The 27954-nt window shown below is 42.9% G+C and overlaps 1 protein-coding gene across 5 annotated transcripts in view; it reads left to right on the top strand.

Moving 5' to 3' along the window:
* The first annotated feature begins 3136 nt into the window (after positions 1–3136).
* Positions 3137–27954, top strand: part of PWWP2A (PWWP domain containing 2A) — a 77210-nt gene continuing 52392 nt past the window's right edge. Inside the window, exons 1-3 of one of the 5 annotated variants that reach the window (XM_086412702.1) lie at positions 3137–3635; positions 15280–15417; positions 24421–24480. In XM_086412702.1, the coding sequence (XP_086268828.1) occupies positions 24467–24480 (14 nt within the window). In that variant the 5' untranslated portion in view covers positions 3137–3635; positions 15280–15417; positions 24421–24466. The remainder of the gene's footprint in view (positions 3636–15279; positions 15418–24420; positions 24481–27954) is intronic. The other 4 variants (XM_086412707.1, XM_086412703.1, XM_086412708.1 and 1 more) reach the window with 4 other exon arrangements.

The raw sequence follows: 27954 nt of genomic DNA, 5'->3' as shown, positions 1-27954 counted from the left end.
GAAGGGTTAAGATTAGGGTAGGGATCACACATATGTTTTCTCTAGCATGTCAGCCCCCATGGATTACTGACGGCTGCCTGGAGCAGTCTGGAGGAGAATCCTGAAGCTCCATTTTGCCTTTTAGAAGAAATACAACATATCATGACCACATATGATGGATCCTTGAGCAGGTTTACGACTCCAGGATCAAGCTGTTCTTCGCCTGTCTGCTGAGGGTGTTATTGGGGTGCCTCTCCAGAACTTGCCCGTGGTTGTAGTGTTACACCCCACTGGTCAATGTACATCAAGAGTAGGAGGGAATGCTGCCCAGGTCACTCCAGCTCCCGAGCTCCCAGTAGGATGCACTGGGACCTTTGTTGCATATACATCATAATTCAACTTCTGCAGTGCTCCAGGCTGCTTCCTTCCCACCCGACTGCTGTTGGTCCTGAAAGCATCTTTAGTAAATTTTTCACATGCAAATCTCTATCTCAGAGTCTACTTCCCAGAGAATTCCACTCTCAGACAGCATGGGGTTGGGGGGTGGGATGAGGTGGGCAGGTTTGTGATACTTGAGCCATGAACTTGCCATCTAGGACCTAGAGAAATTATAAGCCCAGTTTTCCCACAATGGCTCTGGGTACCTATACTAAATGACAAAAAAATAGCCTAGCTACAGCCCTGCTTCTAGGAAACTATATCCACACCTGCATCCAGCATCTGGTGCTGCTGTTGTTAAGCAGAAGCCAAGCGTGAAACCAGAGGGAAAGCCCACAGTTCACTGATCTCTGAAGGTTCTTTCCAGCTTCTGCCTTGCCCAGAAGACTGTGAGGCTGCTCTGAGCTCCCTGACGTGCTGGCAGGCCCCAGGGGCATTGAAAGGGCAGAGAAGCATCTGACACTGACAGAAGAGACAGCCCTGGGAGGAGGGAACTTCAGGCAGCACATGTCAGGAGCCACTTGTCAGGGCTTCTCTGCTCTGAGGGATGGAGAGGGGGGCATAGCAGGGTGGAAGACAAGTCTCCTAGTGTCGGACACACTTGCCGCATGGGTCTGTGTTCTGTGTGCAAGCAAAACCTACATTACAACCACTATCTAATTTAATTTGTACAACCCTGTATATGTATCGGACCCTGATCCTGTTTTATAGAGAAGACTAAACTGAGGTTCAGTGAGAGCTAATTTACACAAGATTGCAAAAACTAGTAAGGGGCACTGTTGGGATTCACACCCAGGACTTTCTGATTCGAATGCCTGTGTTCCTTTCCTACCACTCCCATACCGTTTCTTTTGTGATTGCAAACCTAGAGGCTCAGATTCATCAGGATGTTAGAAACAACCCAATTCAGACACATAGCTAGTAGGTGTTAAGCTTATGCACTAACTCTGCGCCATCGGTGGTACGGTACGGTAGCTGATTAGAACACTGAGTTGAGAAGATTCTGAGGCTGAATATCGAGTGGTGTGATCTATTTTAGTGACATCTGCACGGCAGGGGTATGTATGGCCGAATATTGATCCTTTTTTTCCTTTTTCTTAGTATTTATTTATGTGGCTGCATCAGGTCTTGCTTGCAGCACATGGGATCTTTCAATGCATTGGGCAGGCTTCTCTCTAGTTGCAGCTTATGGGCTTAGTTGCCCCGTGGCATGTGGGATCTTAGTTCTCAGACCCATTTCCCCTAGACTTCCCTCAGCTGTAGGCAACAACTAGTCTCCTTTCTGTCTCTCTGGATTTGCCTATTTTGGACACTTAATGAAATCAAAAGATATATAGTCTTTCAGTGTCTGGCTTCTTATAGTTAGCATGGTGTTCTCAAGTTTCACCCAGGTTATAGCATGTATCAGTACTTCATTTCTTTCTGTTGCCAAATAATTTTCTGTTATATAATATTCCACAGTGCCTTTATTCATTCATCAGTTGACGGGCATTTGAATTGTTTTTGCTTTTTGGCTATTATGAATAATGGTGCTATGAACTTTCACATACAAATATTTGTGTGAACCTAACACTTCCATTTCTCTTGGATATTTACCTAGGATTTGCATTGCTGGGTCACGTGGTAACTCTGTTTTAACCTTTTGAGGAACACCCAGCTGCACCCTTTCACTGCAGCCGCACCTTTTTTTACGTTTCCATCAAGAGTATATGAGGGTCACAACCTTTTCACATCCTGACCAAACACTGCTGTTCTTCATCTTTTTAATATAATAGCCATCCTAGTGGGTGAGATTGGTATCTCTTAACTTTAATTTACATTACCTGATGGCTAATTGGAAAAGACTTTGATGCTGGGAGGGATTGGGGGCAGGAGGAGAAGGGGACAACAGAGAATGAAATGGCTGGGTGGCATCACTGACTCGATGGACGTGAGTCTGGGTGCACTCTGGGAGTTGGTGATGGACAGGGAGGCCTGGCGTGCTGCGATTCATGGGGTCGCAAAGAGTTGGACACGACTGAGTGACTGAACTGAACTGAACTGAACTGATGGCTAATGACATTACATAGCTTTCCATGTGCTTTTTTGGCCATTTGTATATCTTCTCCAGAATAAAGTGTACTCAGTGTCTTTGTCCATTTTTAAATTGGGTTGTGTTTTTAATACTGAGTTATAAGAAATATTATATGTTCTAGATAAAGCTCCCTTATCAGATATGATTTGCAAAAATTTTCTCCCATTCTGTGGGTTCTGTTTTCACTTTCAATACAATTCCAGTTCTCCTATCAACTTCTCTCATCCCCAGTTTCTTATCCATAAAATAGGCATGAAAATACCTAATTGCTAGGCATATTGTGACAATAAAAAGAGATAAATAGTGCAAAGCAATTGGCATATGTACATCACATGTGGTAACTGTTAGCATGATTGTCATGTGAAAGCAATGTGAAATCATGTGAAATCAATCAGTACATCAAACTCCCAAAGCTTCTGGAACAGTGGTGTCCAAACTTATTCTGAGGACACCTAGAAAGGTCTCTAGTACCCTAGGGAGATTCTGTGAATATTTATAAAAGAGGTAATATCAGTTTATCTAACAAAACCTAAATCCGAGTGTCCTAAAGGAGTGGAGCCTCTCTGTGTGTACTGGGAGTGAGTAACGAGGAGACAGGTGATGATTCAAAGTCAAGCAAACCCACTTTCTCCTGGTGGTCAGTGCTGAGTAAGCATGCTCCAGCCCCCTCCCACTGCTCTCCTGTTTAGTTAGAGGCTCCCAAAGAGGGCCAACAGCTGCGAGGCTCTTCATTAGAGCCTTGAAATTTGAAACAACAGATCAAAGTCTGAGGAGCCATATTGAGCTGTGGGGAACGCTTGCTCGCTGACTGAGGTCAGGAAAGGTCCAAACCCCTAGCATTCCAGGGCTTTGGGCTTGTCCCCTGCCACTGTGGAGGAGGGGGCTGCAGCCGTGGGTGCGAGGCCACACGAGGTGCGTGGCAGAGTCGTGGAACCAAAGAGGGCTGTGTCCAGAGAGGATAACAGTGACAAATATTTTTGCTGGCTGCATTAAAGAAGATACCGAAGAACATCATCCAAGAGGTTCTTTTGAACACTGTGAGAAAACTGAAGTGTCTGAAAGCATGACTGACTGAAGCAGTGGCGAGAAGAAGGCATCTATGTTTTTGTAACTGCTGATGGCCGTGACTCCATACTGTCAAAAGGTACAAGCTTTCAGTTATGAGTACATTCTGGGGATCTGATGTGTAGTGTGGTGACTGTGGTTAACGGTGTTGTATGATATATTTGAAGTTTGTTGAGAATAGATCTCAAAGTGTTCTTACCCCACACATGGTATCTGTATGAGGTGATGGCTGTGTTAACCGACTGTAATGTGACGATCATTTCACAATATATATGTATATCAAACATCACGTTGCTGCTACTGCTAAGTCGCTTCATTCGTGTCCGACTCTGTGTGACCCCATAGACGGCAGCCCACCAGGCTCCCCCGTCCCTGGGATTCTCCAGGCAAGAACACTGGAGTGGGTTGCCATTTCCTTCTCCAATGCATGAAAGTGAAAAGTGAAAGGGAAGTCGCTCAGTTGTGTCCGACTCTTAGCGACCCCATGGACTGCAGCCTACCAGACTCCTCCATCCATGTGATTTTCCAGGCAAGAGTACTGGAGTGGGGTGCCATTGCCTTCTCCGCAAACATCACATAGCAGACCTTAAACTTATACAGTGTTATCTGTCAACTATATTTCAATAAAGCTGGAACATAGAGAAAGAGAAAAAAATAGTACTGACGAAGCAAGGAAGCTTGGGCTAAGCAAGAAATAGCTAGTGCTTTCATCCAGCCAAGGAGTGATTCTGAAAGTCTGTGGTTGTTGTCGAGGCGGTTTTGGTCATGGAGGAAACTTCAGTGGTCAGTGCGGCTTTTTTGGCAGTCATGGTGTACTGGTGGATATTATGGCAGTGGGGACGACGGTAATGGATTTGGTAATAGTGAAGACAGTTTCAGAGGTGGTGGAAGCTAGTGATATTTTAGTTGCTAGGGCAATTACAATTAATTTTTTAATTTGAGGCCCACAAAAGGAGGAAACTTGGAGATGAAAACTCTGGCCTTTCTGGTGGTGGAGACCAATACTTTGTCAAACCATGAAACCAAGGTGGTTATGGCAGTTCCAGCAGCAGTAGTAATTATGACAGTGGCAGATGGTTTTAATTACTGCCAGGAAATTACGCTTAGCAGGAGAGGAGAGCCAGAGAAGTGACAGAGAAGCTACAGGTTACAAGAGATTTGTGAACTCGGCCAAGCAAGGTGGTGGCAGGGCCTAGTTTCTACAAAGGAGAAGTGTTTTAGTCGCTCCTTATGTGTAGGGGCAAAAAACTCAAGGACTGTATTTGTGACTAATTGTATAAAAGATTATTTTACTTTCTGTTCTGTGGGAAAATGTAAAGCTTCACAACAAAGAGTTTTTTTAAATTGAGGTATAATTGATGTACAATGTTGTGTTAATTTCTGCTGTACAGCAAAGTGATTTAGGTATACATTTGTATTCTTTTTTTGAATATTCTTTTCCATTATGATTTATCGTAGGATACTGAATATAGTTCTCTGTGGTATATAGTAGGGCCTTGTTTTTTATCCATTCTATATAATAGTTTACATCTACTAACCCCAACCTCCCACTCCATCCCTCCCTCAATCCCCTCCCCGTTGGTAACCACAAGTCTGTTCCCTATGTCTGTGAGCCGGTTTCTATTTCATAAGTAGACTGACTTGTGTCATAGTTTAGATTTCACATGTAAGTGATATCATATGGTATTTGTCTGTTTTTTTACTTGCTTCACTTAGTATGATAATCTCTAGTTGCATTCATGTTGCTGCAAATGGCATTGTTTTGTTCTCCATTATGGCTGAGTGGTATTCCATTGTATATATTTACCGCATCTTTATCCATTCTTGTGTCAATGGATAGCTAGGTTGTTTCCACTGGCTATTGTGAGTAGTGATGCTATAAAGATGGTCGTGAGTGTATCTTTTTTAGTTATAGTTTTGTCCAGATATATGCCCTGGGGTAGGAGAAGGCAATGGCACCCCACTCCAGTTCTCTTGCCTGGAAAATCCCATGGATGGAGGAGCCTGGGAGGCTGCAGTCCATGGGGTCCAGAAGAGTCGAACACGACTTCACTTTCACTTTTCACTTTTCACTTTCATGCATTGGAGAAGGAAATGGCAACCCATTCCAGTGTTCTTGCCTGGAGAGTCCCAGGGACGGGGGAGCCTGGTGGGCTGCCGTCTATGGGGTCTCATAGAGTCGGACCCGACTGGAGTGACTTAGCAGCAGCAGCAGGATTGCTGGATTATATGGTAATTCTTTTTTTAGTTTTCTGAGGAACCATCATGCTGTTTTACATAGTGGCTGCACCAACTTCCATTCCTACCAACAGTGGAGGAGGGTTCCATTTTCTCCACATCCTCTCCAGCATCTGTTATTTGGAGATTTTTTAATGATGGTCATTCTGACTTGTGTGAAGTGGTACCTCACTATACTTTTGATTTGCATTTCTCTGTAATTAGAGATGTTGAGCATCTTTTGTGTGCCTGTTGGCCATGTGTTTATCTATTCTTTGGATAAATGCCTGTTTTATTATTGGATTTTTTTTTCCCCTAACTTGTTCCACTTGAGGTCTCCTTTTCCCAGGCTTTAGGGTTATATTCCTTCTTTCTTTTGGTTTTTGCCCTTGGAGGGTAAGGTTGTTTGAGTGGTTTGTTTTGATTTCTTGTTAGAGGTGACTTGTGCCTATGATCTGTCCAACTGCAGGTTCCTAGAACTACTTCCTTGTCACCAAGCACATGTCTCCATGTTTTCACACCACTAGTTTCTTGCATATATTATTCCTTCTTCCATGAGTTGCTTCCATTCTTTTCATGCTTGGGAAATTCCTCCACCACCTCCAGGTATCACAGGGCTCCAAGGGGGTCATGGGGCTCCAAGAAGGGATTTTCTTGTTAGATTTCAGTTCCATTAAGCGTATCCGTAACCTTACTGAATTTATTTCCTACCTCTCCTTGACTTTCTTCCAGTTTAAAACGCTGCTACTAATATCCTATCCTTCAAGGAACCTGTGCAAAGACTAGGTCTCCAGGGCAAATGCTTGATTGGATTGTTTTTTGTTTTTTTACTGTTGTACAAAATGTTTGTACATTTTGGCAATAAAGCCTTGTCAGTTGCCTTATTTGCAAATGTTTTCTCCCATTCTGTAGGTGGTCTTTTAGTTTTATTTATAACTTGCTATACAAAAGCTTATAAGTTTGGGTACCATTTGTTTATTTTTGTTTTTGTTTCTATTGCCTTGGAAGACTGACCTAAGAAAACTTGTCAGAGAATGTTTTGCTTGTGATCTCTTCTAGGAGTTTAATCAGAACAAAAGGGTTCTAACGTAGGTTTGGGTTTTTTTCTTTGTTTGTTTTGTTGCTGATGACTAAATCTAATAGTCTGATCATAGAAAGTGAAAGTCACTCAGTCGTGTCTGACTCTTTGAGACCCCATAGACTATATAGTCCATGGAATTCTCCAGGCCAGAATACTGAAGTGGGTAGCCTTTCCTTTCTCCAGGGGATCTTCCCAACCCAGGGATCGAACCCAGCTCTCCCTCATCACAGGCAGATTCTTTACCAGCTGAGCCACAAGGGAAGCCCAACAATCCTGGCGAGGGTAGCCTATCCCTTCTCCAGTGGATTTTCCCAACCCTGGAATCAAACTGGGGTCTCCTGCATTGCAGGTAGATTTTTTACCAACTGAGCTATCAGGGAAGCCAAAGTCTGATCATGATGCTGAATAAATGTGTCTTCTGAAAAATCAAACAAGTCCGATTAGATGTCCATAGGCAAAAAAAAAGCCTCCACATAAACCTCACACTTCATCTCTGGTGGTAGTTTAGTCGCTAAGTTGTGTCTGGCTCTTGCGACCCCATGGACTGTAGCCCACCAGGTTCCTCTGTCCATGGGATTTTCCAGGCAAGAATATTGGAGTGGGTTGCCATTTCTTTTTCCAGGGGATCTTCCTGACCCAGGGATCAAACCTGGGTCTCCTGCACTGCAGGCAGATTCTTTACTGACTGAGCTACCAGGGAAGCCCCAACTGGATGAAGAAGTATTCACACTTCATACAAAAGTTAAATCAAAATGGATCATAGACTTTAAAAGTTTTAGAAAAAGAGTGAAACATCTAGGAGTGGGTAAAGAGTTATTAGATTTAACACAAAAAGTAGGATTCATAAAAGAAAAAATTGATTAATCGGACCTTATCAAAATATAAAATTTTTGATCTGTGAATGTCCCCATGAAGACAATGAACAGTAAGCTACTCAGTGGAAGAAAATATTTGGAAACCATGTATTTTACAAAGGACTAGTATCTAGAATATATCAAGAACCGTCAAAGTCAGTAGTTTTAAAAAGCAATCTAATTAGAATTGGGTTAAAAACATGAATAAGCTCATCAGAAAGAATATGTAGATAACAAATAATCACATCTTTATGTTCAACATTATTAACTATCAGGAAATGCAATTAAAACCACAATAAGACACCATTACACATCTATCAGAATGGCTAAAATAAAAATTAGACAACACATACTGATGAGGATGCAGAGAATAGGAATCACTCACATTTTACTGGTGGGAGTGTCAGTGGAAAAGAGTTTGTTGTTTAGTCACTAAGTCATGTCTGACTCTGTGACCCCATAGACTGCAGCATGCCAGACTTCCCTGTCCTTCACTATCTCCTGGAGTTTGCTCAAACTGATGTTCATTGAATTGGTGATGCCATCCAACCATCTCATCCTCTGTCGCCCCCTTTAGCTCCTGACAGCAGTCTTTCTCAGCATCAGGGTCTTTTCCAATGAGTAGGCTCTTTGCATCAGGTGGCCTAAGTATTGGAGTTTCAGCTTCAGCATCAGCACTTCCAGTGAATAGTCAGGGTTGATTTCCTTTAGAATGGACTGGCTGGATCTCCTTGTTATCCAAGGATTCTCCAAGAGTCTTCTCCAGGACCACAGTTCAAAAGCATCAATTCTTTGGCACTCAGCTTTCTTTATGGTACAACTCTCACATGCATACGTTACTATTGGAAAAACCATAGTTTTGACTGTACAGACCTTTATTGGCAAAGTAATGTCACTGCTTTTTAATAAGCTGTCTAGGTTTGTCATAGCTTTCCTTCCAAGAAGGAAGCATCTTTTAATTTCGTGGTTACAGTCACCATCTGCAGTGATTTGGGAGCCCAAGAAAATAAAGTCTGTCACTGTTTCCACTTTCTCCCCATTTATTTGCCATGAAGTGGTGGACCCAGATGCCATGATCTTCATTCTTTGAATGTTGAATTTTAAGCCAGCTTTTTCACTCTTCTCTTTTACCTTCATCAAGAGGCTCTTCAGTTCCTCTTCATTTTCTGCCATTAGAATAGTATCATCTGCATATCTGAGATTGTTGATATTTCTCACTGCTTGTGAATCTTGATTTCAGCTTGTGAGTCATCCAGCCTGGCATTTTGCATGATGTGCTCTGCATGTAAGTTAAATAAGCAGGGTGACAATATACAGTGTTGATGTACTCCTTTCCCAATTTGGAACCAGTCCATTGTTCCATGTCTGTTTCTAACTGTTGCTTCTTGTCCTGCATCCAGGACAATAGTTTAGCGGTGTCTTTAAAAACTAATTATTGCAATTAGCATGTAATCCAGCAATAGCACTCCTAGGCATTTTCCCCAGAGAAATAAAAACTTATGCTTACAAAATAGGCCAGTATATAAACACTCTTAGCAACATTATTTGTAATAGTCAAAAACTGGTATTAACCCAAATATATTTCAGTGGTGACAGGTCAAGCAAACTGAAGTACATATCATGGAATAATTTATCACTTAATAACATAAAAGAGTAAACTACTGACCCATGCAACAACCTGGATGAATCTCCATGGAACTGAGGTGGAAGAAGGTCAATTCTAAAGGACCGCATACTGTATCATTCAATTTATACAACACTTTTTTTTTTTGGGGGGGGGGGGCCTCCACTCTGCACAGCACGTGGGACCTTAGTTCCCCAAACAGGGATTGAACCTGAATCTTAAGCACTTCTGCACAGCATGTGGGATCTTAGTTCCACAAACAGGGATTGAAACTGAATCTTAAGCACTTGTCAAGTGGGACAGTCCCATACATAATGCTTTGCAATGAAAAAATTTTAGAAATGGAGGATGGATGAGTTGCAGGTGTTGGGGATGAAGTGGGGAGGTAAGTGTGGTTGCAAAAGGGCAACACGAGGGATCCTTCCGGTGATGGAGCTATTCTGTATCTTGCCTGTGGTGTGGACAAAGGAACTTATATAGGCGATAAAATGACAACTCCTCATTCCCCTCCCCTCACCAGCCCCTAGCAACCTGTGTACCATTGATTCTTTCTATCTTTCTGAATTTGACTATTCTAGGTATCTCATAAGTGGAATCATACAGTATTTGTCTTTTTGTGACTGGCTTATTTCACGTAGCATAGCGCCCTCAACGTTTATCCATATTGTATCATGTGTCAGAATGTCCCACTTTTTAAGGCCAAATAATATTCCTTTGTCTATAGCACATTTTGTTTATCTGTTCATCCATCGATGGACATTTGGGTTGCTTCCACCTTTTGGCCACTGTGAATAATGCTGCTGTGAGCATGAGTGTACAAACAACTCTTATTCCCTCCCTCCCTGGCCTGGTGAAGGCTTCTGTCCTGCCTCCTAACCCACCCAAAGACTGTTCTGCCTCCTTGGCTTGAATTCCATGTTATCAGTCTTTGCTTCATTTGTCCATTTTTTTTTTTCAACTTTTGAACGGTCTTTGATTTCTCCAAAGTGCTTGGCACAGGGCCTTGTTATGGTCTCAAGTCTGAAAAGCTTTGGGCTGGTTGCCAGAGCTGCCAGATGGCTGTGTGAGCCAGGCCTGCCTGCCCTCGAACCTCACCTTACGTCTCCCTCTGCAGCCACACCGCCCTCTCCAGTTCTTCCTGCAGATGCCTTCCCTTTGCAGGGCCTTTGCATATTCTCTTCCCTCTGGCAGAAAAACCTTCTCCTGCTTGTACTGAACTCCTAAAATTCTTCAGGTGCTAGCTTGAATATCATTTCCTTGGCCAGGCATTTTTTATGCCTGTGTGCGTGTGCTAAGGCGCTTTAGTTGTGCTCGACTCTGCGATCCTATGGACTATAGCCTGCCAGGCTTCTGTGTCCATGGGATTCTCCAGGCAAGATTACTGGAGTGGGTTGCTGTGCCCTCCCCAGGGTGTCTTCCTGACTCAGGGATTGAACCCTTGTCTCTTATGTCTCCTGAATGGGCAGGCAGGTTCTTCACCTCTAGCACCACTTGGGAAGCCCTCTATGCCTGTACTTTTCCTTTATGGCACTTTTCAGAGCTAGCTATGTGAGGTTACTTGTTTATTTTATTTTTTGGCTGTACCGTATGGCTTGCAGGATCTTAGCTCCCCAACCAGGGATCAAAGCCACAACCTTATCTCCACCCACGGAGGTGGAAGCTCAGAGGCCTAACCACTGGACCACCAGGGAGTTCCCACAGTTACTTATTTATTAGTGCTCTTCCTCTCTAAACTGTAGGCTTTCTGAGGCCCGGGGCTGGGATCTATTCTTATTGTAGTATCCTTTGTACCTAGCCTAGTGCCTGCCATATAGAAGGGGCTCCGTACATTTTGGTGATTGAAATAATGCACAGGAAGCAAAACGCTTGGACTAGGAGACCTGATGTTACGTAATACTTTGGAGGGCGGGGGAAGATAATAGTAATAGTTGTACCCCAAATCCTAAGAACTGGGGTAGAAGGCTAACTTTTCACTCTGTTCTCTTGAGTGGTCTGGAGTGTTCACTATGTGCACGTGTTACATATAAAGAGGAATGCGGAGGCCTACCTTGAAAAGGGGACATTTGGACCTAGGTCTGTGTGCGAACTCCCTCCTGTACCCCTTCCCCTATTCTCACTGGTGCTCCAGAGAGTGATTTCAGAAAGAGATCCATTGTCCTTGCAGGAGAGGTTCTGCCAGTTATTTGCGCAGCCAAGCAGGAAGTTTACTCAACCAAAACAAAGACCCACTGGGACAAGCTTTTGAGCCTGACTTTTCCTTATGCTTAAACTTGCCACAGTAGCCGGTCCCTACAAAAATACTGTCCTTCCTAGTTGGTCATGAGACTTGGGTCATTTGGAGTTCCAAATCATTCAGTCCTTTCAAAAGTACTGACCTTTGTCTAGAAAGAAAGGAAGAGAGGGAGGGAGGGAAGAAAGAAAGAAGAAAGGAAGAGAGGGTTGGAGGGAAGGAGAAAGAGAAAGGAAGGAAAGATAGAATGAATAGAGATCCCCACCCCCTTGCCTGTTTCTGCTTCTGAGATGCTGTCAGAGGAGATGGCTTGGTTGGGCTTGATTCCGTTCTCAGGGCAAATTTTTTTCTCTTGATTCTGTGCTTTTCAGTTTCTCCATGTGGCTACTTGTCCAAGGCCCTGCTTCGGCCACCTCTGGGAAATCAGAGCCAGGTCTAGCAAGCCTGTATCCTAGCTACCTTGGAAAAAGAAAAGGACCTTGATGAGAGACGAGCTAGAAATAGCAGAAGTGTTCAGTGAGGCAGCAGGCAGATGCAAGCAAAGGCCACAGCTGCTTTTGTATCTCAGCCGGAGAACATTTGTTGGAAAAGCTAGAGCCTGAGCTCAGTCTTTAGACTGAGATGCAGAAAGGGAGAAGTTGATTAAGGAAACACTGTGTTGCATTCCTGCTTCCAGGTATGACACATTGTGGGAGATTGTTTCATGAATATCAGGTCATCTAACCTTTGTAATAATCTTGAGGGTGATAATTACTAGCCCACATAGCCTATGGGAGATCTGGAGTCCAGAGAGAGTAAGTGATGGAGCCAGGATGTATCTCAAGGGTACCTTGAGGGTACCTTGTATCTTTCTTATGGCTGGTGCTTGGCCACGTTGCCTGGACACTTTGATCAGCCCTGCCCAGGCAGACATTAGCCCTAATATCCAGCAGGGCTTCCCTGGTGGCTCAGATGCTAGAGTCCACCTGCAATGAAGGAGACCTGGGTTCAATCCCTTCATTGGAAAGGTCTCTTGGAGAAGGAAATGGCAACCTACTCCAGTATTCTTGCCTGGAGAATCCCATGGACAGAGGAGCCTGGTGGGCTACAGTGCATGGGGTCGCAGAGTTGGACACAACTGAGCGTAGTATTCTGTCTGACTGCCAGCAGGTGAACTGTGGGTGTGGCTGCTCCACAGGGCATTAATGAAACCATCGATTGATCAACCTCCATAATATGAATCAGTCAAGAGTTTCAAATTTGGAGTTCGACAGCTTTGGTTTGAAACTGGGCTTTACACGTGGACTAGTGTGGTGTGTTTGAGCCTTTTAGACTTGTGACCACTTGGTCTTTCTATGCCTCAGTGTGTTCATTTGTGAAAGGGGGATTAGATTGTGGCAAGGATTAAGTGACTTAACAAACATGAAGTGCTCAGCACAGAACCTGGCACATAGTAGGAGGTCTATAAAGGTTAGCTATGATTTACTGAGCACCTACCACATGCTAGGTCTGGGGCTAGGGTTTGGAGATGAGCAATGCAAGGCCCTGGTCCTTGCTCTGTTTGGTCCAGTGCAGGGGGAAACAACAAATATTAATCACACAAGTAAATAGGAAAAGCTTTGTGGGAAGCTGTGACCTGAAAGATAGAGGGGAATGTGCTAAAGAGGGTGTGGGGCTCCAGGCTGAAAGAAAAGCACCTTTCTGAGCTTAAAAGATATTATGAGATCATCTGGGTTTTTGAGATCCTTTCTGTTAGATTCCTCTGAGCCTGTGGGCTGGTTTCCATTACTCCAAAGACAGAATCACATGCTGAAAGCTGATCTTTGGACCACAGCCTTCACAAAGACCATCAATGGTTTTACCAAACAAAGATTCTTCTGGGGAAGTAACAAAATATGATTGGTACTGGGTCCAAGGTGAGTGAATGGTTAAAAAGGTGAGTTTGGATTGAGACCAAACTGGGCCTGGGTCTTCAACTTTTGGTGGGTTTCAGGTCACCTATGGATACTTTTCAGTGCATCCCAGGGCCAGACACTGGGAAATCCTGAGTTGGTGACTTTAGGTGGCGTCTGGTAATCTCTATTCTCTCATGCTTAGCAAGGAGTGAAAACAAAACCATAACGCTCTCATTTTGGATGCTGGCTCCACCACCTGCCATCTGGGTGACTTTTAACCTCTCTGAGACTAAATATCTTCAATGAGGATAATAATACCTACCCATAGGGCTGTCATAAAGATGAGGTGATATTAATATACATAAACATTTATTAACACAGACCTTGGCATGTGGTGAGCATTCCAAATATGGAAGTTATTTTTACTAACATTTTTGGCCAACAATGAAATATTCTGTTCAAGTTTGGCAGTGGGCATGATTTATTATGGGAATCCTGACCCATTGCAGGCTGCCAATGAGACGGATCAGAGATCCTTTTTTTTTGGTAATTTTATTTATTTCTTTATGGCTGTGCTGGGTCTTTGTGGTGGTGCGCAGCCTTCTCACTGCAGTGGTTTTCTTGTTGTCCAGAGCACAGGCTCTTAGGACCTGCAGGATTCAGTAGTTGTGGCCCATGGGCTTAGTTGCTCTGTGGCACATGGTCTTCCTGGATCAGAGATCAAACCCATATCTTCTGCACTGTCAGGCCGGCAGATTCTTTGCCACTGAACCACCAGAGAAGCCCCAAATATGTTTTTTTTTTGTTTTTTTTTTTCGGTTGTACCAGATCTTAGTTGCAAATGTGGGATTTAGTTCCCTGACCCAGGGATCAAACCCAGGTCCCCTGCATGGGGAATGTGGCATCCTAACCACTGGGCCACCAGGGAAGTTCCCAAGATCTTTTAATATTACATTCTTGTCCTTCCCTTCTCCATTTCTCTTCTTTGAACTCCTGGCTGGAGTGACGATAACAGCACTTTGGCCTTAGGGGAAAGTCAGGCAAGAGTGAATGCATTCCTTCTGCAAAGTTTTTTTGAGGCCTACTGACAGCTAGAGACTTATCGAAGTGCAGGGGTGGGAGCGGTGAGGGAGGTGTATGGAAGGGACAACCATCATTCCTTATAGTGACCAGTGGTGAAAAGAAAATAAAACAAGTAAAGGGGTATAAAGGAAAGGGAGAGGAGCAGAGTCTGAATAGATGATCATTCTTTCTTCAAATTAGTCATTTTGAGCTGCTTTATACCCAGTCCAAAGATGTTGTTATTGATTATGACTTTCCTTCTCTTGAAATAGCTTTCAAAGACCAGAGTACATACTTTGGAATACTCTTATAGTGGCTAATATTTATCCATTAAGGGGAAAATATCCTTATGGAAAATTTTTTTTTAATTTAAGTTTAATTGATTTACAATGTGGTGTTAATTTTTGCTATACAGCAAAGTGATTCATACACATACATATTTCTTTTTTATATTTTTTCATTACGGTTTATCCCAGGACAGTGAATATAGTTCCCTGTGCCATATGATAGGACCTCGTTGCCCATGCGTTCTATAAGTAATAGTTTGCATTACTAGCCCCGAACTGCCAGTCTATCCCCCTCACCACCTCCTCTGCCCCTTGGCAACCACGTCCGTTGTCTATGTCTGTGAGTCTATTTCTGCTTCACGTGTGTGTGTCTACGTGTGTGCTCAGTTGTGTCCAATTTTTTGCGACCTCGTGGACTGTAGTCAGCTAGGCTCGTCTGTTCATGGAATTCTCCAGGCAAGAGTACTGAAGTGGGTTGCCATTTCATTCTCCAGGGGATCTTCCCAACCCAGGGATTGAAGCCAAGTCTCCTGCATCTCCTGCAGTGGCAGGTGGATTCGTCACCACTGCTCCACCTGGGAAGCCCTTCTGCTTCACAGACAGGTTCATTGGTCATATTTTAGATTGCTCAAGTAAGTCATATCATGGTATTTTTCCTTTCTCTTTCTGACTTACTGAATACTTAGTATGATAGTCTCTGGTTGCATCTATGTTGCTGCAAACAGCACTATTTTGTTTGTTTAATCCCTGGGTTGGGAAGATCCCTTGGAGAAGGAAATGGCAACCCACTCCAGTATTCTTGCCTGGAGAATCCCATGGACAGAGGAGCCTGGTAAGCTACGGTCCATGGGGTGGCAAAAGAGACGATCACAACTTAGTAACTAAACAGTAGCAGCAATAGCAGTATTTCATTGTAAATATATAACACCTGGCAATGGCACCCCACTCCAGGACTCCTGCCTGGAAAATCCCATGGATGGAGGAGCCTGGTGGGCTGCAGTCCATGGGGTCGCTGAGGGTCAGACACGACTGAGCGACTTCACTTTCACTTTCATGCATTGGAGAAGGAAATGGCAACCCACTCCAGTGTTCTTTCCTGGAGAATCCCAGGGACAGAGGAGCCTGGTGGGCTGCTGTCTATGGGGTCGCACAAAATCAGACAGGACTGAAGTGACTTAGCAGCAGCATTTATCTATTCATCTGTTGACGGACGTTTAGGTTTTTCCATGTCTCGGTTATTGTGAACAGTGCTGCTGTAAAGATAGGGGTGCATGTATCTTTTCAAATTATAGTTTTGTCTGGATATCTGCCCAGGAGTAAAATTGCTGGATACCATTCATATTTGGTTTTCTGAGGAACTGCCATACTCATTTTCATAGTGGCTGCACAAATTTAAATCCCTTCAACATTTTAGGAAGGTAGCCTTTTCTCCACACCCTCTCCACATTTGTTATTTGTAGTTATTTATTTTTGGGTGTGATGAGTCTTCATTGCTGCAGGTGGGCTTTCTCTAGTTGCAGGGCATGGGCTTAGTTGTCCCTTGACAGGTGGAATCTTCCCAGACAAGGAATGGAACTCATGTCCCCTGCATTGGCAGTCAGATTCCTGACCACCAGGAAAGTCCTGTTATTTGTAGACTTAAAAAAAATATATATGTATTTTGCTGTGCCAGGTCTTAGTTGTGGCATGTGGGTTCTAGTTTGTGGCCCCAGGGATGGAACTGGGGCCCTCTGATTAGCCACTGGACCACTAGGGATGATGGTCATTCTGACTGATTTGAGGTGGTACCTTATTGTAGCTGTGATTTGCATTTCTATAATAATTAGCAATGTTGAGCATCTTTTCATGTGAGTATGCTGCTGCTGCTGCTAAGTTGCTTTAGTCGTGTCTGACTCTGTGCAGCCCCACAGAAGGCAGCCCACCAGGCTCCCCCGTCCCTGGGATCCTCCAGGCAAGAACACTGGAGTGGGTTGCCATTTCCTTCTCCAATGCATGAAAGTGAAAAGTGAAAGTGAAGTCATTCAGTCATGTCTGACACTTAGCAACCTCATGGACTGCAGACTACAAGGCTCCTCCGTCCATGGGATTTTCCAGGCAAGAGTACTGGAGTGGGGTGCCATTGCCTTCTCCGTTAATGTGAGTATAGCCCAATGTATTTTTTCTTTGGAGAAATGTCTATTTAGGTCTTCTGGCCGTTTTTTGATCCTGTTGTTGTTTGTTGCTGAGTTGTGTGAGATGTTTGTATATTTTATAAATTAAGCCCTTATCAGTTGCATAATTTGCAAATATTTCTCCCATTATATAGGCTGTTTTTTCAGTTTTGCTTTCTTTTCAGTTTTGCTTATGGTTTCCTTTGCTGTGCAAAGGTTTGTAAGTTTGACTGGATACCATTGGCTTATTTTTGTTTTTATTTCTATTGCCTTGGGTGATTGACCTAAGAAATATTGGTGTGATTTATGTCAGAGAATGGTTTGCCTATGTTCTCTTCTAGGAGATTTATGGTGTCTTATATTTAAGTCTTTCAGCCATTTTGAGTTTTTGTGTGTGCACATGGTGATTTGCACGCAACTGTCCAGCTTTCCCAGCACCACTTGCTGAGGAGACTATCTTTTCCCCATTTTGTATTCTTGCTCCTTTGTCAAAGAGTAATTGAGCATAGGTATGTGGGTTTATTTCTGGGCTCCCTATTTCTGTTCCGTTGGTCTATATGTCTGTTTTTGTGCCAATACCATGCTGTTTATTTTTAATTTATTTGGCTGTGACAGGTCATAGTTGTGGCATGTGGGATATTTTAGTTGTGGGAGCGCAGAATCTTTAGTTGCAGTATGTGGAGTCTAGTTCCCTGAGCATGGATCCAAACCTGGGCCACCTTCCTTGGGATCATGAGATCTTAGTCACTGGATCATCAGGGAAGTCCTGTGCTGTTTTGATTACTGTAGCTTTGTAGTATTGTCTGAAGTCCGAGAAGATTATGCCTCCTGCTTTGTTCTTTTTCCTCAAAATTACTTTGGCAATTCTAGGTCTTTTATGGTTCCCTTAATTGTATAAATTGTAGGATAATTTGTTCTAGTTCTGTGAAAAATGTCTTGTGTAATTTGATAGAATCACTTTAAACCTATGTATTGCTTTGGGTAGTATGGCCATTTTAAAAATAGTAAATCTTCTAATCCAAGAGCATGGGATATCTTTCTATTTCTTTGAATCATCTTTAATTTCCTTTATTCATGTTTTATAGTTCTTAGCATATAAGTCTCACCTCCTTGGTCAAGTTTGCTCCTTATGGAAAATTTTAATCATGCAGAAAAATAGAAGAAAAATTACAATGCCTTCTATTTCTAACATTCAAATGTAAAATATTAATACTTTAGAGTATTACCAGGAGTTTTTATGCATTTAAATAATATTGTAATACTTTATATCCAAAGACTTATATCATAAACACTTTTCATGTTAATGCAAATCTTTATGAATACAAGTTTTTTTTTAATGGTGATAATATTCTTTTACTTTTGAGTGGTGAATTTTCAAAGCTTTCTTAGAATTTCTCAATGGTATACTGTTCTTCACATGTCTGAGACCCAAGAACAAGGTAAAGTCTTCATTCCAAATTCAAAGATCATTTTTTACAGCAGCAATCTGAATACAACGTTTAAAGTTGCATAATATACCACTGAGTGGCCATATTATAATTAATTTACCAAACCTTGTTAGTGAAATTTAGGTTGTTCCTTTTCCCTCCCCTTTAACAAGGTGAAAGTGAAAGTCACTCAGTCGTGTCCGACTCTCTTAGACCCCATGGACTATAAGAATCCTTGGAATTCTCCAGGCCAGAATCCTAGAGCGGGTAGCCATTCCCTTCTCCAGGGGATCTTCCCAATCCAGGTCTCCTGCATTGCAGGTGGATTCTTTACCAACTGAGCCATGGTGCATAGTGATAAAATTCTTTGTAGATAAAGTTAAAAAAAAAAAAAAAAAAAACACTTACCTAGAAATTGAAAAATTAAGGACCTTGTTTATATTATCAAGTTGCTATTTAAAAAGAAAATATCAAATTGCAGAGGCTTGAGTGCCTAAAGGAAAGCTCATCTCACTCACCTTCACTAGCATTTGATATCACCATTTCTTTCATCTTTACAAGTTCTCTGGGAAAAGCCATGGTCTCTCATTTTTGTTTTAATTGGAATTCTGGTTCCATCTCTTACAAACCATGACACGACCTTGGGGAAGCTAGTTTACAGTTCCAAGCTTTGGGGTCTGGGACTTACTGGTGGTCCAGTGATTAAGACCCTGTCCTTCTACCGAAGGGGGCACGGGTTCAGTCCCTGGTGGGGGAAGTTGCACATGCTGTGATGTGTGACAAAAAAAAAAATTATATATATATATATATATACACACACACACAACAAATAAGTTTTGGAGTCTGTTAGGCCAGGCTTGCGGTGTTGGCTTAGCTATCACCAACTGTGTGATCAGGGGCAAATCACTTCACTTTCCTTAGTCTGTTTTCTCATTTGTATGATGAATAAGAGTTACTGTGAGAACAAAATGATTTCTTATTTGCAAAGCATCTATCAAGTAATAGTTATTATAATCACAAGCCCAGTATGACTAAAAGATGTGATTATGGCCTCCCTTTATACTTGTGGCTTTAAGATGCCAGCCTCTCTAATCACCCAGCCTGCAAATTTACAATGTCAGGATTTGAATTTGGAGGTTCACACCCAGCAGGTTTCTCCTCAGCTTTCAGAAGTATGATCTCCCTGAGAGCTGAAAACCAGGAGGTAGACAAGTTAGAAATCAATTGTAACTCAAGCATGGGAAGCTCGATTCTAATCCCCTGTCAGGTAGAAAGAGGGCAGAAGTTGGAGTGGTCTCCCAGGGCCTCAGGCACTGTTTGGAAAGACGTGGGTAAGATGTGGGTAAGACAGAGACAGGCAGCCAGCTACAGCCCGACCTTCTCCAGAGATTCCTGACAGTTGCCAGCAGAAGCGAAAATGAGGGAGATTAGTTAGATAGAAATTCCTCTTCCATATTCATGCAGGATGAAGGCAGAGGTGTTGATTTCCTCTTAAGTACACGTGTCACTTCAACTGTAATTACCTTTCTGCAAATTCAAGTATAGACTGGGGTGGGTAGGGAAGGAAAGGATGTGAATCTATAATGGGACTCTAAAAAGGAAAACAAAAGCCACAACAGCTCATCAAATTTGTAACCAAATGCAAACTGCAGTCCCTTTCTGGGACAATTATTGGGAGGTAGAACTGATGGAGAACTGGATTTGTTTGACCAGATGTGGGTTCTCATAAAGGAAATTCACACATCAGGACCCATTTCCTCCATCAGGAAATGGAGGCTGCCCTAGCGGCCCAGCCCAAGTCACAAATCTAAACCTAAGTCAAGCCCTATCTTTTAAAAACAGCCTATCTCTCAGAGTAAGAAAACAAGATAAAATGGGATTTCAAATAAGATACAGTTTGGAATCAAAACAGGTCCAGGTGACTGTAGGACCAATCTGCAACAATCATACCTTTCTACTCTGTGACTCAGCCTCTTTAGAGTTTAATGGGCTAAGATTTTTGATCTCAATTACAACATCAGGGACTTCCCTGGTGGTCCAGTGGTTAAGAACCCACCTGGTAATAACGCAGAGGATGCAGGTTTCATCCCTGGTTGGAGAGCTAGGATCCCATATGCCACGAGGCAACTAAGCCCGTGCGTGGCAGCTACTACTGAGCTTGATAGCTCTGGAGGCTGCACACCACAACTTGAGAGCCCGCACTCCACAACAAAAGGTCCCATATTACACGAGGAAGATCCCGAGCGTCACAACTAGGGCCCGATGCAGCCAAATAAATAAATATTCTAAAAACAAGTTACAAGGGTAAGGGGAGTTCCCGGGTAGTCCAGTGGTTAGGGCCCTCCACTTTCACTGCCATGGCCGCAGGGTAAGTCCCTGGTCAGGGAACTAAGATTCTGCAAGCTGAGCCACCAAAAAAAAAAAAATTACAAGGGCACATAAAGATCACACCCAGTGGAGAAATAACCCTTGAATTCCCTGGCCCACCCGAATCACAATCATTATGTACGCCATAATCTGCAATGAATAGTATTGAAGATGTTTCACCCTATGAGACTCCAGAGTTATCTGAAGTTCCCCAGAATCTGTGGGCAACTCTATCATCAGACATTTAGGAAAATCAAGAGTGCTAAACTCAGAAAAACATAATCTACCAAACTTTTGCCTAAATTGATTGGATACCATTAATATCAAAGGCTACACAAGGAATCATCCCCATTGTTGAATCTTAAATTTTACAAAGATTACTGTTGCTTGCACCAGGCCTTGTCATACTCCCATCCTCCCAACTAAAACACCAAGTGGGCAAGGATGGCAATTTGTCCAAGACCTAAGGTCGATAAATCGCGATTCCTCATTTTCCAGTTCTACCCGATCCAAAGACCTATTATCACAGGTCCCACCAACTGTTAAATGGATCACAGTAGTAGACTTAAGCTCAGCTTTCTTTAGCATCCCTGTGGACCTGAATCACCAACATTTATTTGTCTTTCATGGAACACTCAGCTATACACTTGGACCACAATGCCTCAAGGATTTACTGAGGCTTCCACGTATTTTTCCCAATCCCTCTACCAAGATCTGAGCACCCTACAATCCCCTCAGTTTTACAATATGTGGGTGATGTGTTGGTATATTCACCCACACAGGAAGTCTCTAAATTAGACTCAATATATTTACTCTAACAGTTTCCAAACAAAGGTCACAAGTCCTCAAAGAAAAAAACGTGAATTTTGCAATCAGTATATTTGCTATTTAGGACATGATTTAAAGCACTAGGGGATTTTACTTTTCTCTGAAGTGCATACAGTGAATACAAAACTTTCCCAAGCCTACCATAAAAACAAAACAAAACAAAAAAAAAAAGTTTTAGGCCTGGCAGGATATTGCAGGCTTTGGATTCCTAATTTTTCCTCAAAAGCTTCCCTGTTTTAGGAACTCACCAAAACCACACCAGAACCATCCTCAGGGGAAGACAAACATGAACAAGCACCTACTGACCTTTAGACAGCCCTCCAAAATCCCCGGCACCGGAGCTACCCAGCTATGACAAGTCTTTGTAGTCCTCCATGAAAGGAAAAACCAGGCTTTAGGAATTTTTTTTTTTTTTAATTTTTGGCTGTGCAGGGTCTTCCTTGCAGCTCTCCAGCTTCTCTTTTTGCAGCTCACAGGCTTTAGAGCTCGTGGGCTCAGTAGTTGCTGTGCACGGCTTCTCTAAGTGTGGCATAGGCGCTTAGTTGTCCCACCCAGCATGTGGGATCTTAGTTGCCCAATCAGGGATCATACCCATGTCCTGTGCATTGGAAGGCTGATTCTCAACCCCTGGACTATGAGGAAAGTCCCAGGCTTTGAGAGAGGAAGAACGAGACCTGCCAAATATGCAGCAGGCCGCTGAACATGGGAGCCAGGGCTCACGCAAATCAGCTTACGGCAGTCACAGCTGCAACTCAGTTAATAATAGCCTCAACAGGTCTGAACTGATGTTTATCTCAAACATTTCACACTGTTGTACTAAGATCAGCATCTTCTCTCAAGTAGACCCACTGCTTATAGATTCTGCTTTTGTCTCCATCTAACATCTTAAACGCTGCCTGGCTTGGCTTCCCTTATCATGTGCAGAAGAACATGGCTGCGAGACAGTCACTTTTCAATTAGGTACCCCACATCCAGATCTAAAGGACATAGGCCTATATAACCCAGGTTTAGTTCTCTGTGTGGATGGGTCTCATACTGAAAATAAACAGTGAAAATATCAAGCTGGTGATGAGGTCACTACTCAATATGAGTTCATTGAATGCAGACCTTTCCTGCAGGTAATTCAGCACAACAGGCAGAATTATTTGCCTTGACCAGAAGAGCATGCATCATAACTCAAGAAAAAGCAGTTAACATTTACTGATAGCCACCATGCCCTTAGCATGGTAGATAAGCAACTCCTATTAAAAAGAGGGAATAAGTCAAAGTTCTTCTCTCCACCATTCTCCTCCCTTCTAAACACGCTATCATTAAAATCACTCTTAAAGAACTGAGCTTGAAATACCAGAGAAAGGCATGGGAAGATTTTCATGCCACAGTCACTGCATCCACACTTCCCCTACTAAGGACACCAATACTAGAAATCATATTAAAAACAAATTATTTAGGGGACTTCCCTGGTGATCCAGTAGCTAAGACTCTGAGCTCCCAATGCAAGGGGCCAGGGTTCAATCCCTGGTCACGGAACTAGATCCCACATTTGCTGTTGTTCAGATGCTCAATTGTGTCTGACTCTCTCTCACTCCATGGACTGGAGCACACCAGGCTTCCCTGTCCTTCACTATCTCCCAGAGTTTACTCAAACTCGGGTCCATTGAGTTGATGATGCTATCCAACCATCTCATCCTCTGTCGCCCTCTTCTCCTCTTGAGCTCAATCTTCCCCAGCATCAGGGCCTTTTCTAATTAACAGGCTCTTCGCATCAGGTGGCCAAAGTATTAGAGCTTCAGCATCAGTCCTTCCAATGAATATTCAGGACTGATTTCCTTTAGGATTGACTGGTTTGATCTCCTTGCAATCCAAGGGATTCTCAAGAGTCTTCTCCAGCACCACAGCTCAAAAGCATCAGTTATTCAGTGCTCAGTCTTCTTTATGGTCCAACTCTCACATCTGTACATGACTACTGGAAAAACCATAGCTTTGATTATACAGATGTTTGTGGACAAAGTAATGTCTCTGCTTTTTAATATGCTGTCTAGGTTCATCATAGCTTTTCTTCCACGGAGCAAGTATCTTTTAATTTCATGGCTGCAGTCACCATCTGCAGTGATTTGGGAGCCCAAGAAAATAAAGTCTGTCATTATTTCCATTGTTTCCCCATCTATTTGCCATGGGACCAGATGCCATGATCTTAGTTTTTTGAATGTTTAATTTTAAGCCAGCTTTTTCACTCTCCTCTTTCACTTTCATCAAGAGGCTCTTTATTTCCTGTTTGCTTTCTGCCATTAGGGTGGTGTCATCTGCCTATCTGAGGTTTTTGATATTTCTCCTGGCAGTATTGAATCCAGCTTGTGAGTCATCCAGCCTGGCATTTTGCATGATGTATTCTGCATAAAGTTAAATAAGCAGGATGACAATATAGAGCCTTGACTTACTCCTTTCCCAATTTGGAACCAGTCCATTGTTCCATGTCTGGTTCTAAGTGGTGCTTCCTGACCTGCATATAGGCTTCTCAGAAGGCAGGTAAGGTGGTCTAGTATTCTCATCTCAGTTTGTTGTGATCCACACAGTCAAAGGCTTTAGCATATTCAATGAAGCAGAAGTAGATGTTTTTCTGGAACTCTCTTGCTTTTTCTATGACCCAGCGGATGTTGGCAATTTGATCTCTGATTCCTCTGCCTTTTCTAAATCCTATTTGCCCTTCTTGGGATTGGAATGAAAACTGACTTTTTCCAGTCCTGTGGCCATTGCTGAGTTTTCCAAATTTGCTGCATGTTTAGTTCCACACTATAACAGCTTCATCTTTTAGGATTTGATATCGTTCAGCTGGAATCCCATAACCTCTGCTGGTTTTTGTTCGTAGAACATGAACAAGGCTTCCTAAGGCCCACCTGACTTCACACTCCAGAATGTCTGGCTCTAGGTGAGTAATCACACCATCATGGTTATCTGAGTGAATAAAACATTTTTGTACAGTTCTTTTTCCACCTCTTCTTAATATCTTCTGCTTGTTAGTCCATACGATTTCTGTCCTTTATTGAGCCCATCTTTGCATGAAATGTTCCCTTGGTATCTCTAATCTTCTTGAAGAGATCTCTAGTCTTTCCCATTCTATTGTTTTCCTCTATTTCTTTGCACTGATCACTGAGGAAGGCTTTCTTATCTCTCCTTGCTATTCTTTGGAACTCTGCATTCAGATGGGTATATCTTTCCTTTTCTCCTTTGCCTTCTACTTCTCTTCCTTTTTCAGCTATTTGTAAGGCCTCCTCAGATAACCATTTTGCCTTGTCGCATTTCTTTTACCTGGTGGTGGTTTTGGTCACCACCTCCTGTACAATGTTATGAACTTCTGTCCATAGTTTTCCAGGCACTCTGTCTATCAGGTATAATCCCTTGAATCTATTTGTCATTTACACTGTGTAGTCATAAGGGATTTTATTTAGGTCATACCTGAATGGCCTAGTGGTTTTCCTTACTTTATTCAATTTAAGTCTGAATTTTGCAATAAGGAGTTCATGTACTCAGTCATCAGCTCCCAGTCTTGTTTTTGCTGACTGTATAGAGCTTCTCCATCTTTGGCTGCAAAGAATATAAACAATCTGATTTTAGTATTTGACTGTCTGGTGACATTCATGTGTAGATTCCTCTCTTGTGTTGTTGGAAGAGGGTGCTCTGACTAGTGCATTCTCTTGGCAAAACTCTTTGCCCTGCTTCATTTTGTACTCCAAAGCCAAATTTGCCTGTTACTCCAGATATGTCTGGAGAAGGAAATGGCAACCCACTCCAGTGGGATTCTTGCCTGGCGAATACCATGGACAGAGGAGCCTGGCGGGCTACAGTTCATGGGGTTGCAAGAGTTGGACATGATTTAGTGACTAAACCACCACCACCACCAGGTATGTCTTGACCTCCTGCTTTTGCTTTCCAGTACCTAGTGGTGAAAAGGACATCTTTTTTTGGTGTTAGTTCTAAAAGGTCCCGTAGGTCTTCATAGAGCTGTTCCACTTCATCTTCTTTGGCATTAGTGGTTCGGACATAGACTTAGATTACTGTGATGGTTACTGTGAATGGATTCTTGCCGACAGTAATAGATAAAATGGTCATCTGAATTAAATTTGCTCATTTCCTAACCATTTTAGATCGCACATACCACAACTTAAAAAAAGACCCTATGCACCATAGCTAAGATCCAATGCAGCCAAATAAATAAAAATAAATATTTTAAAATGTTTATTTGCTTGCACAGGGTATTAGCTGTGGCACATGGGATCTTCAACCTTCGTTGCAGCACTCGGAATCTTTAGTTGCAGCATGTGGGATCCAGTTCCCTGACCAGAGATTGGACCCAGACCCTCTGCATTAGGAGCAGAGAGTCTTAGCCATTCAGTTTAGTTCAGTTCAGTCACTCAGTCGTGTCCGACTTTTTGTGACCCAATGAATCGCAGCATGCCAGGCCTCCCTGTCCATCACCAACTCCCAGAGTTCACTCAGACTCACATCCATCAAGTCAGTGATGCCATCCAGCCATCTCATCCTCTGGCGTCCCCTTCTCCTCCTGCCCCCAATCCCTCCCAGCATCAGAGTCTTTTCCAATGAGTCAGCTCTTCGAATGAGGTGGCCAAAGTACTGGAGTTTCAGCTTTAGCATCATTCCTTCCAAAGAAATCCCAGGGCTGATCTCCTTCAGAATGGACTGGTTGGATCTCCTTGCAGTCCAAGGGACTCTCAAGAGTCTTCTCCAACACCACAGTTCAAAAGCATCAATTCTTCGGTGCTCAGCCTTCTTCACAGTCCAACTCTCACATCTATACATGACCACAGGAAAAACCATAGCCTTGACTAGACGGACTTTTGTTGGCAAAGTAATGTCTCTGCTTTTGAATATGCTCTCTATGTTGGTCATAACTTTCCTTCCAAGGAGTAAGCGTCTTTTAATTTCATGGCTGCAGTCACCATCTGCAGTGATTTTGGAGCCCCCAAAAATAAAGTCTGACACTGTTTCCACTGTTTCCCCATCTATTTCCCATGAAGTGATGAGACCAGATGCTGTGATCTTCATTTTCTGAATGTTGAGCTTTAAGCCAACTTTTTCACTCTCCTCTTTCACTTTCATCAAGAGGCTCTTTAGTTCTTCATTTTCTGCCATAAGGGTGGTGTCATCTGCATATCTGAGGTTATTGATATTTCTCCCAGCAATCTTGATTCCAGCTTGTGTTTCTTCCAGTCCAGCGTTTCTCATGATGTACTCTGCATAGAAGTTAAATAAGCAGGGTGACAATATACAGCCTTGACATACTCCTTTTCCTATTTGGAACCAGTCTGTTGTTCCATGTCCAGTTCTAACTGTTGTTTCCTGACCTGCATACAGATTTCTCAAGAGGCCGGTCAGGTGGTCTGGTATTCCCATCTCTTTCAGAATTTTTCACAGTTTATTGTGATCCACACAGTCAAAGGCTTTGGCATAGTCAATAAAGCAGAAATAGATGTTTTTTCTGGAACTCTCTTGCTTTTTCAGTGATCCAGCAGATGTTGGCAATTTGATCTCTGGTTCCTTTGCCTTTTCTAAAACCAGCTTGAACATCAGGAAGTTCACAGTTCACGTATTGCTGAAGCCTTGGATCACCTCAAAATGTTTTATATCAATAAGATCTCCAAGCTCTGGGATATTCAGGGTGGCCATTTGGTTCTCCCACAATCTCTTTTCCATATCTTATGTTCCATGTCACACCATAAGAACAGGAAGAAGTATTTACAAGCTATCAGCACTTTCTTTCATGAGGAGGAGAGTGAGAGAGTGCCAAATAGTGGCAGACTTTTAAGCTTGTCTGAGTGCCTGAACTGCTAAATCAATAGCTGCCCAACAAAAATCCCTGGACTCTGACCAAAGTTGTTCTTGATAATAGATAGCCCTTGATTATCTTTTAGATGAACAAGGAGGTATCTGTACTGTGGCCAACACCACTTGCTGCCCTTGGATTAATAATTTAGGAAAGTTGAGACTCGGCTGTGTAAGATCACTGAGCAAACCATTTTACTTAAGAAGGTGACTCCTTCAACAGGGTTTTACTTTCATCTATCTGGTCTGAGTTGGTTTGCGTCGCAGGGACCTTGGCCTCAAAGTACCCTCCAAATATTGGGTGGCATCCTGCTTATAATCATGCTAATAATCTCCCTGGTGTGCCATGTTCTCTCAAAGGCTTTAAATGCATGCACGCAGCCTCTGGGGACCAGACAAATGATCTCTGTTTGCCTAGAGCTGATCTCAGGTGGCCTCAGCCTGTGGGGGCTTGATGCAGGATTTTAGTTCCAGACCAGAGGTTGAGGTCAGGCCACTGCAGAGAGAGTGCTGAGTCTTAGCCACTAGACCACCAGGGACAAGACCCTGGCTTGTCAGCTGT

This window comes from Bos grunniens, chromosome 7 (assembly GCF_055505025.1).
Source record: "Bos grunniens cultivar Pamir isolate PY7600 chromosome 7, Bosgru_T2T1.0, whole genome shotgun sequence".
NCBI classification, from domain to species: Eukaryota; Metazoa; Chordata; class Mammalia; order Artiodactyla; family Bovidae; genus Bos; species Bos grunniens.
This window is presented reverse-complemented; position numbering and strand designations above follow the sequence as displayed.